General features: G+C 31.5%; 2 protein-coding genes across 4 annotated transcripts; both read right to left on the minus strand.

Moving 5' to 3' along the window:
- Positions 1 to 1,908: 1,908 nt before the first annotated feature.
- On the minus strand, positions 1,909 to 16,779 carry LOC103577815 (zinc finger protein 704). 2 transcript variants are annotated; one of them, XM_008558630.2, is made up of 9 exons: positions 16,712 to 16,779; positions 15,534 to 16,582; positions 12,545 to 12,708; positions 9,397 to 9,641; positions 8,995 to 9,314; positions 7,862 to 7,933; positions 3,127 to 3,227; positions 2,724 to 3,015; positions 1,909 to 2,491 (listed from the first exon to the last, which is right to left on the minus strand). In XM_008558630.2, exons 2-9 carry the CDS (start codon positions 15,948 to 15,950, stop codon positions 2,261 to 2,263), a joined length of 1,842 nt encoding a protein of 613 aa, XP_008556852.1. In that variant the 5' UTR covers positions 15,951 to 16,582; positions 16,712 to 16,779; the 3' UTR covers positions 1,909 to 2,260. The 2 variants fall into 2 exon arrangements, with proteins under 2 accessions (XP_008556852.1, XP_008556853.1); XM_008558631.2 differs by lacking the exon at positions 16,712 to 16,779 and having other exon boundaries at positions 2,823 to 3,015; positions 15,534 to 16,005.
- Positions 16,780 to 16,818: 39 nt separating this feature from the next.
- On the minus strand, positions 16,819 to 18,775 carry LOC103577814 (lipoyltransferase 1, mitochondrial). 2 transcript variants are annotated; one of them, XM_053742137.1, is made up of 3 exons: positions 17,971 to 18,775; positions 17,097 to 17,453; positions 16,819 to 16,905 (listed from the first exon to the last, which is right to left on the minus strand). In XM_053742137.1, the coding sequence occupies exons 1-2, from the start codon at positions 18,773 to 18,775 to the stop codon at positions 17,110 to 17,112; spliced, it is 1,149 nt and encodes a 382-aa protein (XP_053598112.1). In that variant the 3' UTR covers positions 16,819 to 16,905; positions 17,097 to 17,109. The 2 variants fall into 2 exon arrangements, with proteins under 2 accessions (XP_053598112.1, XP_008556851.1); XM_008558629.3 differs by lacking the exon at positions 16,819 to 16,905 and having other exon boundaries at positions 16,983 to 17,453.
- Positions 18,776 to 18,805: the final 30 nt, after the last annotated feature.

Consider the following 18,805-nt stretch of genomic DNA (forward strand, 5'->3'; position numbering starts at 1 on the left):
GGTAATTACTTTAGAAATTTTTATTTATAAAATTTAACGAGATAAATTTATTGCAAATATGAAATTGAGTACTTCGAGTATATTATTTATAATATTTACCGCGATATTAAAAATAATATAACAAGTCTCATATATTTTATCTCGTAAACTATCGATGTTATGAAAAAATTTAATCAGTCAAAAGTTGTTTTAAATCAAATTTCCTCTAGAAAAAGTACCCACAAGACCAACTTATAACCATTTAAAAAAAAATAATGATAATAATAACAATTACAATACCCATTAAATTTATCTCGTAAACTATGAGTCCTCGGAAAAATTTAAATAGTGAAAAATTATCAGAAATTAAATATCCTCTGGAAAGAGTACCCACAAGCCATGTTTATTTTCATAACAAATAATAATATTTGCAATAAATAAGTTAGCCATGTAAACTCAAATTACCAAGTATTTAACAATTGTCCTAATATTTTAAAATGATTACAATTAAAAAAAAAAATAATCATGTGATTTTTTTTCTTTTATAATTTTTATAAAATAAAATTCAGCTAATTGACAATAATAATAATAGTAATAATAACAATTATTGCAAGTACCGCTACTTATATATTTAATATTAATTTATCTAAGGTTATTATCATTGTCTATTATTATTATTATTATTGTTGTTAATGTATACATATATTAAACTAATTACTGTATATATTTATTTAATATATTTATTATATGTTGTACGAAGATAATTGTTGCTATTATTATTAGTATTATTATTATTATTATTATTATTATTATTATTTTAAAAAGAGATATGAGATCGCTAGACATGATTTAGCTCTCGAACGCAGACGATATTCGCTTATATTTTTATAATTAAACTAATTTTATATTAATTGCTTTCTTATTCGCTTTGTTTTCTTAACTAAAAAATGCCTGTATGTACCACTGGTTTTAATACTATTCTCTTTTTTTATGGACGGTATTTTAATTATAGTATTTGCCAATGAATTGTTTTATTTTATTATTATTATTTTTTTTTTTTTTATTGAGGAGGCTTGTGAGATTTAGCATTTAATTCTTCTATCTTTGAAAATTCATAACTCGAAAACTTTTTGTGATTTTAACTTTTGGTTGGGCTTCAATTTTTGGTTCATTCACTTCCGGTCAATAGTTGCTGAGATATTGGTCTGTATAGATAAAAATAGATTGGAAAAGATTTTGGCGGAAAAATTTTGAATTTTAAAGTTTAAAAATTTGTAGCTTTTGAAATAATTGATAATAACAGCCGGAGTAATCAAGATTTGAATAAAAGTTTTCGAGTTATCGAATTTTTAATTCCTCGTTTTTAAAATTCTCAAATTTATCTTTTTATTCAAATAAAAATTTAAAAAAAAAACATATTCTTTTTCTTTTCTATAAATAAAAAGAAATTTCCAAGAACACTCTGAACACAAAATGGCGGCTAGAAATCTTCTCCAGAGCCTCTAGTTCTCAAACAATCCGCGATCTAACCTCCCAACCCAAACAAACAAACTTTCTAACCTTTAAACAAACCCCTAGTCTCCTCAATAAACTCAAAACCTTATCCATTAAACTCGAGCAAGAAAACAAAGCGGAAAGCTAAATTGATCTAACGAATATCCGGTGACGCATTAAATCATGCCTGTATATATTTTATATATATATATATATACGATATCTTTCGTTGTCATTAACGCAACCTAAAAATTTTTCTATGTATTTTTTATATTTATATACAATATATTATTCATATATATATATATATATATATTAATCAAAGACTCTATAGTCGTTTATTTGTACAATTTTCTGTACAATCAGATGACGAAGCAACAAATTTAAACCAGATATTGCGCTTTTTTTTTTTTTTTTTTTTTTTTTTTTTTTTTTTTTAAATATAAAAAGCGATTGTTTCATTTAAAAGTCGCGATCACATTTTTTTTAGAAATATATTATTATTATTATTGTTATTATTATTAATCTGGCAGTATTAAAACATTGGTGTCTTTATTTATTTATTTTTTTTTTTATGTTTCTTAATCATCATTCCGTTTGTTTAAAATTCCCGCCAACAAAACAATCCGATCCTTTGTACGATAACCTCAAATAAATATTTGTTTGGTTATAAATTTACTGTAAAAAAATGCTTTTCAGCGAAATAAAATAAGCTAATTTATGATAATGATCATGATTATGATAATTATGATCTACGCGAGCGTCGCAGATGAGACGAAGGCCTGTCTCATGCATTTGCGATAAATCTATTGCATGCTTTCTTCCATTTGCATTGAGTGCACCATTGCTCCCGATTTTCCATTCCGTAAACTTTTCGGCATTTTTTAGTATCGCCACGAGCACGACGTGGCATTGAAGACAATGGAGCTTTTCCGAGAGTTGCTGTTACTGCGGCAACGATGTTTATATTGTGATGATTAAGCTGCCGTGATTGTTTCACTGATTTTATTGGCGTTGCCTGAAAATATATATTTTTTAGGTTAGAAGTGAAACAAACGTTTATATTTTATCAAACAAACTGCTGTAACTTGGGTTCCAATTATCGGATTTGAATCTAAAAAATTTTTAATTAAAGCTTTTAATGTTTACTTTATGCCAGTGATAGGGGGATGACTTAAGCTTTAATTATAATTTTAAAAAATTATAATCCGATTATTTAAACAGGAGTTACTTTGAATTTAGTAACTTACGGGTGATCGCGAACGAATGGGGGAAATTCTAAAATTAAAAAATCGTTCTTTGACGGCAGTTATTTTTCCAGCGACGGATGTGGATGTTGGAACACTTACAATTGGACTTGTTGGTTGTTTTACTTCAAGACGTAATTGTTTTTGATACTCGGGATCTTCGTGTGGTGGTCGCGCCATATCGCGGTGAGACATTGTCGGCGGTGAGCTCATGTGATTAACGGCTATTTCTTGGAAATAAAAATCTTCCTCATGATCTGACAAGGCCTCGTCCACATCGGGATTCTTTCTCGGACTGAAATAAAATGTAATAAATGGTTATATATTTATATATAAAGTGAACAAAGAATAAAGAGTACGAGGAGCTGAGTTTTTGTCAATATTATTGATTTTGTGACAAACTTACGGAAGATGTGACTGACGAACGTGTTTCTCAATCTGGGGACATGTTGTACGTATTTCGGGGCATCCTGGCCAAGTGCATTTGAACACCATTGATACTGTTTCCTGTTTAATTTTTTAATTTATATGAAAATTATTTCACTCAACTTTAAATAAGCTTTATAGATTTTTTTTTTTATCTTTTAAACTAATTAATATTAAGAGCTCGGGTTGGTCTCATTTTGAAGCTTAGACTTGTAGAAACAAATTTTAGCAATGATTGATCAAATTTCGATCAATAGTTTTAGAAATATCGATCTCTATAGACTAATGTTTCTGACTATTTTTGTTTTCATGGAAAAAATTATTATAATTCAAAAGTTTAAAAATTCATAACTTGTAAACTAATTAATACTAAGAGCTCTGATTAGTCTCAAATTAAAGCTTAGACCTTTACGAACAAATTTCATTTGTGGCTGGTCAAGTTTCGATCAATAATTTTCGAGATATCGATGTCTATAGACAAATATGTGGAATAATTTAATTTTCCTGGGAAAAATTTTAATTAAAAACTTTAAAACTAATCGAAATTTCGAGCTCTCATTGGTTTCATCTAAAAACTTAGACCTTTAGAAATAAATTTCGTTGGTATTCAATTTACTTCCGGTTGATAGTTTTTGAGATATTAAATTTTTAACTCGACTACTTGATAACTTTAAAAAAATTTATTCCCGGTCTAATTTTATTGGTATTTTCTACATTTTGAATTATCAGTTTTCGAAATATCGAACCGTGAGCCTAAAATATACCAAAGGTATCTCAACAAAGTGACAATGGAATTTTTGAACGTCACCTTGGTTAAAGAATAAAATTCTTAAAAATTTTCTTCCCCTAAAAAAGTAAATAAACTATAGTAGCTATACAAGAGGTTTTAATCCTAAAAATCCAGCATTTCCATCGACTCTAAAAGCAAAGAGAGATAAAAGTCATCACGCCGGCCGGCATCGGGGCCAACGTCCGGAGAATCAAAACAAACCGTGCGCTTGCGTGTATCGTGTACATAAACCACACAGGCAACACACATACAAGACATATAGTTTGGTCGACAAGAAGGGGCTCGGTTGTGCAGTGAGGGTCGGTCGTTGAACCTTCTTTGTGCGCCCAGAACCCCATCAAGCCTCAATATCAACTCGTACTCAACAGCTTGTAGCTTGTAGCTTGTAGCTTGTAGCAGCACGACCAGCTAGTGGGTTTAGTTTACCTCCTCGTACCCATCGCACGCATCTACGTCGTTACAAAACCAGCTTACCCCGCAGCACCTTCACAACCCAACATTACCAATTCCGTAATTTTTTTTTTTTTTTTTTCTTATTTTTTTTCCGCTTTTTCCTCCTTTAAATCCCTTTCCCTCTTTCTCCTTTTTCTCTCCAACCCGCAAAATATACAGGATCTGTATCATTAGAAAGTTAACAGCTGCTAGATACTTAAAATTTTCCATTTGAAAAATACCATTGACAAGATTTTAAAACTGCGCAGTTTAGATTCTTGGGTGCAAAGAACTTGGGGATAAATCCAACAAAGACCAATGTCCAGACTGAGAAAAAAATATTTTATTGCTTATACGAATTATGATACTGGAAATTTTAAATCTAATAAATTTTTAGTGGGAAAATTTCATGAGAAATAATTTTATTAGTAAAATAAATTTCACTTATAGCGGGAAAAATCCTAATTTAAATTATAAAAGTTATTTTTTTTTGTTCAGTCTCTCATAACAATTTTCTTTGTTAAAATTGATGCCGATAGAAACAATTTTATTGTTGTTGGGTAGAGATGGTATTTTTCTGGGGATTAGGATTATTTTGTTAGGGCCCGAGTAGATTCAAGATGGCGTAGACTGTAGAGCACTGTAGAGTTTTAGGGCCCTGCAGGGTCAATGACATTCGGTTCTGTTCGGTATACGGACTGTGTACTGAATTTACAGAAAGAACTTATGAGGAAAAGTGTCTTGTTAATTCCCAACGGTCTTTTGTTTAGCGATTCCGCTATTTTGTTAATTGTTTAATGGAAAGAAAGAGAGCGTGGTGAACGGTATCGTTAAATTATTATTATTGTTGGTGTTGTTGTTGTTGTTTGTTAGGATTCCTAGGACTTTACTCGATTAGAGGGAGTTTAGTTTCGTTGTTGCTTGTAGATTATAAAATGGTGGAGAGAAAGTCACCTGCAGCCTACACCTAGCTGCTGTTTTATGTCGAAACTGTACTTGCGTAACGGTGTTTACGTATGATAGCTGTCACTACCGGTACGCTGCATTTTTTATAATAAACTTTTGGAGAAAGGAATGTTCGGGCCCATTTTTTATCTTTTTTTTATTTCTGTGGATTGGATTTTAGATTTACGATAGTTGCTCTTTAGATTCGAAGACTTTAATTTTTGTAAATGATTTATTATGGGGTTTTTAGATATAGATTTATAGAGATAGCCATTGAACAATAGGATTTTCATAACAGGATTATTATTTTTAAACTTAAAATATTTATAACTCCCAGAAAAATTGAGATTAAGAAACGGGATTGAGTGGAAACTAAAGCTCACACCTTTAAAAACAATTTTCATTTTTGGTTCATCAAGTTTCGATTAATAGTTTTCGAGTTATTAATCTATATAGAGAGGTATAGAATATAATTTAATTTTTTACAGGAAAAAATTCACTTTTAATCTTTAAAAATTCATAACTTTTAGACAAATCGAAATTTCGGACTCTGCTTGGTCTTAAATTGAAGCTTAGACTTTCACAAACAAATTTAATTATTGGTTGATCGAGTTTTGATCGATAGTTTTTGAGATATCGATGTATATAGATAGGTATCAAATATTCAAATTTTTGCGGGAAAAATTTATAACTTTTTAAAAAATTGAGATTAAGGGACGGGATTGGGCTCAGATTAAAGAGCAGATTTCAGGGAACACTTTTCATATGTGATTAATCATATTTTAGTTGATAGGTTCCGAGATACAGATGATATAGAAGATTCAACTTTAAAAATTTATTAAACTTTTAAACGAAAGAAAATGAAGATATAAAATTAGGTCTCCTTGTAAAGAGTAGACTTTTGAGTACTGTTTATATTTTTTATCAGTTTGATTTCGATAAGCCGCTATCAAATTAAAAACACGACCTTGATAAGACAAATATTTATAAATTTTGACTTTTAAAATTCATTACTTAAAAAAATTTTATAAATATTTACAGTTCTGACATGTCATATTTCAAAGTTCAAATTTTCTACTACACTTTCTATTTTTACTTTATCAACTTCCAGATATTAGTTTTTAAGATAACAACCTAATCAAAGCCATGGTTCCAAAATTTTAATCACTCGAAAAATTTGTGTCAGATTAAAAAAATCAGTATCTTTTAAACTAAATTAAATTTCGGGCTCTAATTAGTGTAATTTTAAAGTTTAAAAATATCTTTACTGTGTGGATTATACTAATATGTGGAATAATTAAATTTTACCGGGAAAAATTTGACTTAAAATTTTTGAAAATTTATAACTTTTAAACTGATTAATATTAAGAGCTCTGATTAGTCTAAAATTAAAGCTTGTACTTGTAAGAACAGATTATATTGATGGTTAATTAAATTTCAATCAATAGTTTTTGAGATATCTGTCTATATAGATGGCTATCCAATGAATCTTAATAAAGTTGTTAATTTTTCCAAAATTAGTTAATTTTCAAAATTTCAAAAAAAAATGAAAAGATCTCAGTGATTTCATTCCAAAGCTCACTTAAAAAATTCTGTCTCACCCATAAATAAATTTCGTTGTTACAGACTTCCAAAGTCCTAAATATAAAAAGTCTCTTGTGAGATTTAGATCTAGAAACAAATATAGATAAGAGCATCTTATAAGTCCGTTTTCTTTGTGCGTAACAGAATATAACATAAGGTCCCCGACCCATTTCCGAAAAAAAAAAAATTAAATTGTTGATGTGACACAACGAAACTCCTCCCGATAAAACAATTAAAATGCGTACGCGTTTGCCTTGATGATGATCTAACCTTTTAACTCAAGGCCTCTGATCTCATACTACGCAAACGTTGAATATCAAGGACTTTTAAATTAAATCTAAATTCAAATCCCAGTATCTAAACAATAAATTCAAATCCCCATAGCAATTATTTTAATCTCAATCTCAATCTCAATTTCAATCTCAATACTTTCTAATTTCTGGAAACAATTTTATAGAAAACGTAAACGTAAACGTTCAAGTTATTATTATTATTATTATTATTATTATTATTATTATTATTATTATTATTATTATTATTATTATTATATTTTTCACGAGTATAGAGTGTGCAGTTGTCAGGGCCAGTGTGACCTTAACGTTCCCCCTCTCTCTCTCTCTTACGATACCGCGATACCGCCACCATCTTTACCTTGCACTGGGTTTTAGACTGTATGAGTATCTCTTATCTATGTATATACATATATATATATATATATATATATATATTTAATATATATATGTAAGCTAGAAACTGCATCACCGCCGACCACCACGAGCTCTATTCAACCTCTTTGGCAAAAAAGACGTCACGTGTATGCCAATGTAATGCATCTACCGCATAATATATTTTGTGTGTATATGTATTTACACACACTACCTACTAAACTCTATGTTTTATTTATATATTTTTTTTTATTTTGTTTATTAAATAAACTGCGGAATTGCGGAAGAGATAAACTTACCAATGTTTCAAACTCGTAGCTCTTTGTCTCCAATATGGGGCTCTCGCGATCTGAATCATCTTTGAAATCTCGCTGAAAAATTTATAAATAGGGTCATTTTTTTTTTCTTTTTTATGTAGTAGAATTTTGAGTTAAAAAAATTTTTAACTTTTAAAAGCTCTTGTTGGGCGCATTTTAAAGCTTAGACTTTAAACTATCATTTTTGTATCTATTTTATCGAGTTTCGAACAATAGTTTTCGAAATATTGATCTATATAGATAAATAACAATAATTACGATTTTTTACGAAAAATATTTCACTTTTAAACTTTTAAAATTCATAACTTCTAAACTACTTGACATTAAGGACTGTAATCGGGCTCAAATTGAAGCTTAGAGCCTTAGAAACAATTTTCATTTTGGGTTGATTAAGTTTCGATCGATAGTTTTAAAGATATCGATCTCTATAGACAAATATGTGAAATAATTCAATTTTGCCAGGAAAAATTTTAATTTTAAACTAAAAAAATCCATATCTTTTGAAATAATCGATACTATGAGCTCTCATTGGTCTCAAATCAAAGTTTAGACCTTCCGCTATAAATTTCATTAATATTTAATTGACTTTAAAGCATGAAGTTTCCAAGTTACCGAATTTTGAATCCAATAACTTGACAATGCGGCATAAAATAAATTCCGAGCTAATAACTTTAAATATTGATAACTTGGAAAGTTTTCAAATCTAATTACCGCATTAATAATCTCAAATGATAGTTTACACTGTGACGTACATTTTTCCGAGATATCTATTTAAAAACTTTTGTTACTTAAAAAAAAAAGGTTATCAGAAATTAAAATGTTGATTTAAAAAATTAATGATTTTTAAACTAATTACGATTAGGAGTTCTAATGAGTTCTAATGAGTCCCATTAGAAAGATAAAATCTTTAAATGTAATTTTCATAAATATTTAATAAAATTTAGATAATTAGTTTAAAAATTATCACGTAATAATGAGTAAAAAATATTTAAGTAATTTAAAAGTACGTGATTAAATGGTTAAAAGAGAAAACGAGTTCCGCATTTCAGAGTCCAAGGTCGCGGTCAAAAATTTAAAGCCCCGCGTAACAAGACAGCACACATGTACATATTTACCTTTTTCTTACGTGGCTGCATTTCTTCAAGGTAATCGTCAAGGTCCCCGACGATTCCTTCGTCGCAGGTGCCAGAAGTCGGCGTGCTGCCGGATGATCCTACAAATTTGTTGACAAAATTAAGCTGCTCGGTGACTGTCCGAGAAGTACCTGGACCCGTTGAGACTGGCCAAGTTGATGGTTTAGCTGAGGGCGATGATGGGACCAGAGGTACCGCATCCTCACTTAGAGTCGGCGAGGGTGTGCCAGTTCGCCATGAAGCGTCACAACTGCTGTTGCTGCTGCTGGATGGCGTGCCGACGATCGCACTCTCCCCCATTCCTTTGGACATCCACCATCATCATGGTAATTAATTTAATCCCCTATTGTTAATTTTTACAAGTAAGGATAAAAGGAAGCTTACGATTGTTGCTGGAGAATTGGCAGTGAGCTGATGAGTGATGCTGTAGGGAATAATGAGGACTGTGGGGTGAATTTGATAGCGACATTAATACCATAGCTGCTGTACACTCTGCTACGCATCCAACGTGTTCATCTTTGAAGCAGTTGTGATGAAATCCGATTTTCATTCCGTTCTCTGGAGCCCAGCTATTTCCGTATGAACTCCGATCCGATTCATTTCCGGAACTTGGTCGCCGTTTTCGTGATCTATAAATTTTTTTTAAAACCATAAACATTATTTTTTTAACTAATTCAAATTTAGACATAAGAAATGACTCAATTTAAAGCTTTGAAATTAAGAAACGAGTTTCGTTTATTTTTTATGGAATTTAGAGATGGGGATAGGAATTGGTCTTATTTTAAAGCTCAGATCTCCCCTATAATTTTCATTCCCACCAAATCCATCTCCAATCAATGCCTACCCAGACATCACTTCCCAATCCCAGTAATGACGATTTCATAACTTTTCCTTTCCATACTTTCCACAATTTTCACTCTCCCAAATTTATTTCCGTCTCACTAAAACTCCCCCTTCTCCAATTACTAAAAACTGAAAAAAATTTGACAGCTTAATAATTTATTCGACGAACCGGAAGTAAGTACAGTAATCGATTCTATACCAAATAGCTTGTCATCAAGTAACGTTACTTGCATTTACATATATAGTAGTGAAGGTGTTTATAAAAAAAAAAAAAAAACCCATAGTACTGTATACTGTGTAACCTTTATATAAATTTATTGTATTACAAAATAATAATATTTAAAATCCACCTTTTATTTACGAAATAGTGTGTCATATTACGCGGCTCTGCAAGGTAATCCGGGAAAGTGGGTCAGTGAAATGCTACATTACTCCCATCAGTATGACCGTATAATATAAATGCTGTAAATGCTGTAGATTGCGCTTATGCTGAGTAGAGGCAAGAAACCAAAAACCGTGTACGTGAACGTGAATGTGTTGCATATAAAATATACTTTCTCTGGTTGGTACTTTTGTTGGTACTGTACTATACTGTACATTACTGCTGGTTAAACTAGGTCATACATATTAACTTTTTAATCTTTAAAATAATAACGTTGATATAATTTAACTAAATACTTTTTCTGTCAGTATTATTCTGTAATTCGTGGTCTGAGTATTAGAAGTATAGAATGATAGCAGCAGTAGCAGTAGCAATAACAGCAGCATTGACCCAGTTAACTTTCCCGAGCTTTGTGTGCCGGGTAACCGGGACACACGGGTGGGTTAAGTTGGGGCTTAGGAGCTCTGGGGGTTGGCACGCCGGTGAACCAATTGGAAATTGGGACAGGAGATAAATAGGTCAGAGGGTGGGTGCTATGGTGGATATGGACTATAGGCTATGGGGCTGACCGACCTGGATCGACCGACCCCATTTTAGTTAACGTCGATATAACTCCCGGATAACCTCATTCTGGTGACCCGATTTCAGAGCTCTAGGGTGTAACACCATTAGATTTATCGCTGGCTTTGCTCTTCAGTCTGACAGTTTAATAAATTTTTTTATTTTATATTTTTCCGTTTTTTATTTTTGTTATTGAGAAATTATTTATTTCGGAGTTTAATGATAAAACTTGAGATTAAATTATAAACTCGAGTTTTTAAAATTTATAACTTTTTAAGTAATTTAGATTAATATCTCTTGTTGGTCTTAAATTTAAGCTTAGGTAATTGGGAACAAATTTCATTTTCAGTTGATTAAATTTTGATTTATAGTTTCCGAGATATCGATCAGTATAAAGAGATATCTAAATAATTTAAATTTAACCGGAAAAATTACACTTTCAAAATAATTAATACTATCAGCTCCGATTAATGTCAAATTAAAGCTTAGATCTTGATGATCAATCGTTACCGAATGATTAAATTTTTTGAAAAATTAAGTTTTTGAATCTGGGAGTACAATTAAAAAACTTCACAACTTATAGGAAAATGAGATAAAATATCGCCCTTGGGCTCAAATTAAAACTTAAACTTTTATCTAAAATTTTTCTTTATACCCAATAAAGTTTGAAGCAATAGTTTTCTAGATATACAATTAAAAAGCCAAGCCCACTTGAAATTATAAATAAAAAGTGCATTGTGTCAGCAGAAGCTCGAGCTCCGGCTTCGGAATGCGGCGTATCTGGCACGTGGGTGTGTTGCACACGTGTAGGCAGCCGATGCGGCTGCACTCTGATTATATATATATAATATATATCTATATGCCCACAACCTTCGCTCCAATTGTCCCAGTTTTCCTTCCTCTTCCTCAAATTTACTTTTCCGATAATCGAAACCTCAGTACGCTAACGCGTAAAAAAAAAAAAAAAAAAAAAAAAACACCAGCACCAGTACCAGCACCAGCAGCAGTAAAAAAAAAAAAAAAGTTTCTAAGACCTGACCTATTTTGTTAAATCTCAAGTACAGTAATAGCTAGGAATTTGTGTGCTACACACACGCAGCTGCTGCATCGATCGGCCTCGATCTGCTTGGCGTAGCGCTACAACAGCGACCCTGTAATTTTGTCGTCATTCTAACTCTCCCTCCCTCCCTCCCACCTCACCCACTCCCAAGTGACCTTCTCTTTCTCAAATAACTTTTATTTATCCAGTGAAAAATATTATATTTATTTAAATTAATAAATTAAATTGATAAACAAAATGCACTTGACCTATTTGTCATTCTTTCTTTTTTTCTTATTTTTTTTTAATAAATATTTAGGGGGAGTATTGATTGACCTGATTTCGAAAAAAAGCCGGCCGGCATGGAGCTAGAGTTGTTATGTACAAGAACTGTGCTCAGTTGTTTAAATTGCGCGACCGAAATTACGTAACAAGTCGACCTACTGACACAGTAGCGTAATTTTACGTATCCGAGTGTTAATTTTATTGGTCGGTCGGTCGGTCGGTCGGTCGGTTGGATAGATGGATGGATGTTTTTAAAACGGCCCGTACCGAGTTGGTAGTTGATATAAGTGTTGAGCTGGTGCTGGTACTGGTACTGGGTATGGATCTGGTGGTATAGCGAACCGAGTCCGCTGGTTGGATGAATAGTAGCTACGGATAAAATGCACGATGTGATGTGATGTAATTTAGCCTGGCCAACTTACCCCGGTACGTGTGGCACGTCTATTGAGTGAGAGGAGGCGCGTTTGCGGTCGCCGGCCATATCTGCAAGCCGAGCGAAGTCTGTGTCTTGATCCGCTAATCGTGCGCTCTTTCGCGATTCCAAGAGACGGATCTCGTCAATGCGCTTTGTCAGTCTCATTGTTCCCTGTAATTAATAATGTAATTATTTCGTTATTTAGTTATTTGGTTATTTAAATCCTGTCAAGGTTTATATTTATACAAATATATTCATTTCGTAACTAAATTCTGAGAGTCGTTTTTTTTATTTATTACTTTTATAACGAAATCAGATTAACTAATGAGACTAAGACTTTTTGGAACGACTTTTTTTTTTTTTAACTATCAAATATTTTTATTTTTACAGAAAAATTTTTAACTTTTAAACATATTGAGATTAAGAGACCGGGTTGGTCTCAAATTTAATCTTAGACTTGTAGGAACAAATTTTGTTTATGGTTGCTCAAGTTTCGATTGGTAGTTTTCGAGATATCGATTTACATAAAAAGAGTATACGATTTTTGACAGAAAAAATTTTACTTTTTTTTTATCTTTAAAAATTTTTAACTTTTAAACAAATCAAAATTAAGAGCTCTACTTGGTCTAAAATTTAATCTTGGACTTGTAGAGATAAATTTTATTAATGGTTGCTCGAGATTCGATCAATAGTTTTCGAAATATCGATCTATCTAGAAAGAGTATTTTGATTTTTGACAAAAAAAATTTTATTTTTAAACTTTAAAAATTCATAACTTGTAAACGAATCAAAATTAAGGACCGTAATTAGGCTCAAATTAAACCTGATACTTCAGCCAAAAATTTTTATTTACATTTCCCTGAGTTTTCATAAGTAATTTTTAAAATTAATTTTTCCTTCCAAACTTGAAATTAAATTTAAAAATTTTCAAATTTTCTAAATTTCCGACTAAAAAATTCTTCAACATCAAGCATTCCAGTAATATTTTCCAAGCCTACAGTAATTTCTACAATTTCCACAAAATATTTTCTCCTATCTCAATAAAAAAAAAAAAAAATCTCAGCATTTAATGAACAAAAGTGTAACGGAAGGCCCCATATTTAAATAATAACCTTATTAACAAAGAGATTTCCATATATATATAAATATATAAATTATAATTGTAGAGTCAATGAATTATACATAGAGCAAAGTCCGCTCTATCATTAAACTCTTTAATTACTTGACTTTATTACCACCAATTCAATGAGTTTACAAGAAAATAACCAACACCTGTTACTTTATTTTATATTTTATCTTTATCTACTTCCCAGTAATTTAAAAAAAATAAAATAAAATAAAACAAATAAAAAAAAAATATTTAAAAAACAATTAATAAATATAAAAATAAATAACTTGACATTACAATGACAGCCAGCGTTAAAACGCCGGATAAGTGACGTCACATTGTTTACGTCAATATCTCCCCTCCCCTCCCCTGCCCCTGCTTCCCACTTTTGTCCGTCTCTCCCTCCTTCTTTTTGACATTACGATATTCCCTACTCCCTAATAGTCTCCTTGTACGTATCCGAGCTAAACACCATAGTCCCCATAAATAATTTATTTATAAATAAAATCGATTTAAATACTGAGGGACTGGGATCGGGATTCGAACCCATGCCCGTACTTGTATCAGTAACGTGAGCATCCAAGTAGGGACCAAGGAAAAATTACACCATGATTTTGTTACAAAGATAGATATACAAGTTAGATTCCTTTGTTAGGCTACTGTACAAACCCAGTGGGAGTAACGCGGGATCCGCGGGTGGCTGAGGGCAAGGGGGAGAGAATGAGAAGTGGGGGGAGGAAGGGGATTGGCTGAACTGGTTATGCCGACCGGCTGGCTGAGCCGGCACTTGGTACAACATTTCGCCGGCCGGCATCTACTATTCTAATATATATATATATATATAGATATATGTATGAGTATATGTACTGACTGGTGACTACGACAAATCTATCTTTGGATTCGCGCTACTCAACGCTTGCTCAATCAATTTCAATAAGGCCTCGTCGACATACTAATGACCAGCCCTTTTTTTTTTTTGTTTTTTTTTTTTTTTTATTATTATTATTTATTAATCACGCCTTTCATTACTAGTTCGTAAATTTTATTAATTCTTTGTTTGCTTGAAACTAGAATTTGAGCTTTGGATTGAGATATCTGAGAAACTGGTGGTCGGAATCGGACGAATGAGCTGTCGAAATACTAGCCAAGAATCTGATCTTTAAAATTAGACTAATTGAGCTCCTTTATTTTAATTAGTTTACAAGATATTCATTTTTTAAGAGGAAATAATTTTTTACATGGGATTTTAAAAATTTAGTATCTGGAAAAGTATTAATGGGAAGTTGGTATGGGGGTAATGAAAATTGTAGGGAGGGGTCTGAGGTATAATTTGAGACTAATTTAAACTCTTAATATTTATTTGGTTGAAAGTTATGAATTTTAAAAGTTTAAAAGTAAAATTTTTTCTGTAAAAAATCAAAATACTCTATCTATATAGATCAATATTTAAAAATCTGTAGACCGGAAGCTAATAAAACAGAAAAAAAAATAGTAAAAAAATTAGTCAGGTTAAATTAGAGTCCAACTGGGTCTCTTGATTTAAATTACTCAAAAATATTTTTTATAACTGTCAATAATTTTCTACTTTAAACCAAAAAACTAATAAATAAAAATAAAAAAATAAAAAACCACGCCCAATTGGAAAGTTTTGTGCATAAGAATCTTTCTCTTATTAAATTATTTTACGCTTGATGTACTTTTGTGTAAATTATTACGTGACTAAATAGAAAGCTCTATATTTGTTGTCAAGGGAATAGACTGGATGCACTAAACTGCGCAGTCGCTTATTAAATAGGTCACCTATTTCAAAACTAAAAAGTTGGACCCGGTCACTAAACATTAAAAAGTTAAGGAAAGTGATGAAAATAAATGAAATGTAAAAACTTACCTCCTGACCATTAGGCGCAAAGACAACGTCAACTTCTTCCAGCTTTTTTCTATGCTCCGTAACCTGAGCATTTACTTCGCGTCCATTGTACGTAAGATAAACTCTTTGTCCAGGTACCAGTCTCGCGCTGGTAACTGACCCGAAACCCGGACCAATTAGATCCCTGTCAGCGTATTCAGTACTCGGACTCGGTGGTCTTTCATTACCGGGCTCAAGGTTATTCGGGACCGGATCAAATCTCACAGAGTATCTTGTTTTCGGAGTGATTCTCAATCCAGCGGACTCAGTACCAGCCATCGTCGAGGCTGGAGTTTTCACCGCATGGATAACTCCACTATAATATTTTCCATCATTACCCGGAGCACAAACACGCGTCCCGATAATACTTCGTTTAGCCAACCGCTTTCCTGTTGACATTTTCTTATTTTCTTATTATTTTTTTTTTTTTTTTTTTTTTTTTTTTTTTTTTAAATAATAATAAATAACAAATTAAATTTATTATTTTCAAGTCCACTCAGTGTTTTATCAACGAGTCTGTATCCATATTTATAAAAAGAAAAAAAAAAATCAAGTAATAATATTTAAAATAAAAATAAATAATAATTTTTTAAAAGCAGGTATTTAAATAACCGGCGACGACGGCTAAGTCAACACAAAACGTTGAGGCCGAGTATCAATGTATGGTCTGTTGATGGTATCACCATGTGACGCACAGCTGAGAGCGACCGGGTGGGACTGAGCCAACGTTAGATCGCGGCTTTCACTCCGCCGGCCGGCCCGCCACGGCCGCCACCGTTCACCCGGGCCACCACCAGGATTCAAACAGCTGATAGATAACAACAAACCCACGTGATCTCCCTCTATAACTCCTATTGGATAAAATAACTGACCTACTTTTCCCATTGGCTTAACCACCTCTGCATCAGCTATTTTGTAACCCAAAGATATTCCACTAGCTCATTTTTATCCCCTCCAATTCCCGACTTGTCATCGATAACGACATATTGAGCTTTGACATTGCTGTCAAAGTCGCTAATTACCTTTTTATTCTATAATCAAAAATTTTTGTTTTTTAATTTTTAAAATTCCCGCGGCCATTAATTTTAAATTACGCGCACGTGTATTCATTTCAAATTACTTTGAACGCGTTAGCCGAAAATTATTTTTTATTCTTTTACCTGAATTTATTTATATTTTTTTCTTTTGTTGAAAATTATAAATAATAATAATAGTAATAATAATTAACGGCCTCGGTTATATGTCAGCTGGAAAGACCGATGACGAAATAATGTCGGAGTATCTTAAATTACTGAGTGCATCCACTCTCTTGTTGTTACGCGCATGTGCAATAAAATCTTTTGTGTACTTTGTTCTGAAATAATAATAATAATAAAAATAATAATTAATTTATTTATTTATTTATTTGGATAAATTAAAATTTGAAAAATTTAAATAAAATATTAGCTATTATGTAATAAAGTCTAAGACGAATAAATCGAGTCATAGGCTTTGATAAAAATAGCGTTTAATTTTATTATACATTTTATTATGGTGGTTATTTACATTTTTAAAAAATTTATTGCAAAGCAATATTGTCTATTTTTTGTGCATGTGCGGGTAAGATAGCGATGCATCCTAGGGCGGCAATTATTTTCTCAATAACTTTGTGATGATACCGAGTCCCACGTAAATTACTGATCACGCTGGCTTCTCGGTTGCTTGTCTCGTTTGTTATATCTGACGGCAGAGACATTTTTATGTCCTCGATTATTCCCTTTTCTACTTGAAGCGTAAGGTTCAGGAGGTCGCTTTCAGTTACGTCGGATCGAGGAAATTTCAACAAACGGTTTACGGTAAAAGATGGAGTTTTTCCGTATATCCATTCCCAGGAACTGAATTCAGATGTTAGTTTGTCAAGACCTGAAAATAAAAAGTTATTTTTATAAGATATGTTAGAAATTTGAGAAAAAATTAAGACGATATTTGAGTAGAACGGTAAATTTACTTTGAAATGAGTACCCACAAGCCCTATTTATTTTTTATATTTTTTAAGTCGTATAATATGGTTATTTTTTTATTGAATTGACAAAAAAAAATTTTTAATGAAATATTTAAATTAATTATGAATATTAATAATTAAATTTACAGTTAAATAAGTATTTACACGCTTTAATACTTAATACCATTAATTTAAAAAATTTCGTTTCTGATATCAAGGCCATTTATTTCGAAAACTATTGACTTTATGACAAAATGTAATCAGTTAAAAATTGTAAATAATTAAATTTCCTTAAAAATAAGTACTCACAAGCTTTACTTATTTTGAATATTTATCAAGTCGTATAATATGATGATATTTTTATAAAATTCGTTTCTGGTATAAGAGCAAGTTATTTTAAAAACTATTAACTTTACGAGGTATTGAAAATATATTTACCTGGAAACCAATCTTCCGTTGGATTAATCATCTGAAATCCTTTTTGTTTGGAAACTTGAGCACTGCCTCCATCTTTAACAACCATTGGATCAGTTCTCAAAAACTCCCATCCAACAGCATTTACCATTTCATCCCAATTAACCTTTCTATTAATCTCCTTCAAATTTTTAACCGGTGATTTAATAGACTCAGTAGCATTTGTAACAATACCCAATTCCTTTTTTTCCAGCGCTCCACTGAGATTATTTTTATCAACATCAATCAACAATGTACAGTGATGATAAGCATTAGGACGTCCCAATTTAGCAGCAGTACCAGATATTTTATAATCACCCTCAATAATAATATCTTCTCTTTTATTAATAAAACTTTCAATTCCCCAATTACGATATAAAGCCCTGGTTATTATTTCAAGATTATATTTTCTACAGTATCTAGACCTCGGTGTTAAAAATGATAAATTTAAATTACCATTGTCATGATAAACTGTACCCCCACCACTGTTACGTCTCGCTAAATAAATTCCCTTGTCTTGTAAAATTTTTATGTTCGCTTCCATCCAAGGATTCTGATGACGTCCAATTACCACACACGGGTCACTTTTCCACAGCAATAAAATATGATGATTTTCTAAATCATAGTAACGATACAACCAATCTTCGAGCGCCAAATTTTTAAAAATGTCTCTGCTCTGTGATATAAATACCGATTTTTTAATTTCACTTATTTTACTGCTGCTGCTGCTGCTACTGCTGCTAATGTAATTTCTTTGCGTAAACGCACGTTTGCAATATCTAGCAAACATTTTATTAAATAATATTATATATATTTCAGT

The sequence above is a fragment of the Microplitis demolitor genome, chromosome 10, assembly GCF_026212275.2.
Source record: "Microplitis demolitor isolate Queensland-Clemson2020A chromosome 10, iyMicDemo2.1a, whole genome shotgun sequence".
Taxonomy (NCBI): Eukaryota; Metazoa; Arthropoda; class Insecta; order Hymenoptera; family Braconidae; genus Microplitis; species Microplitis demolitor.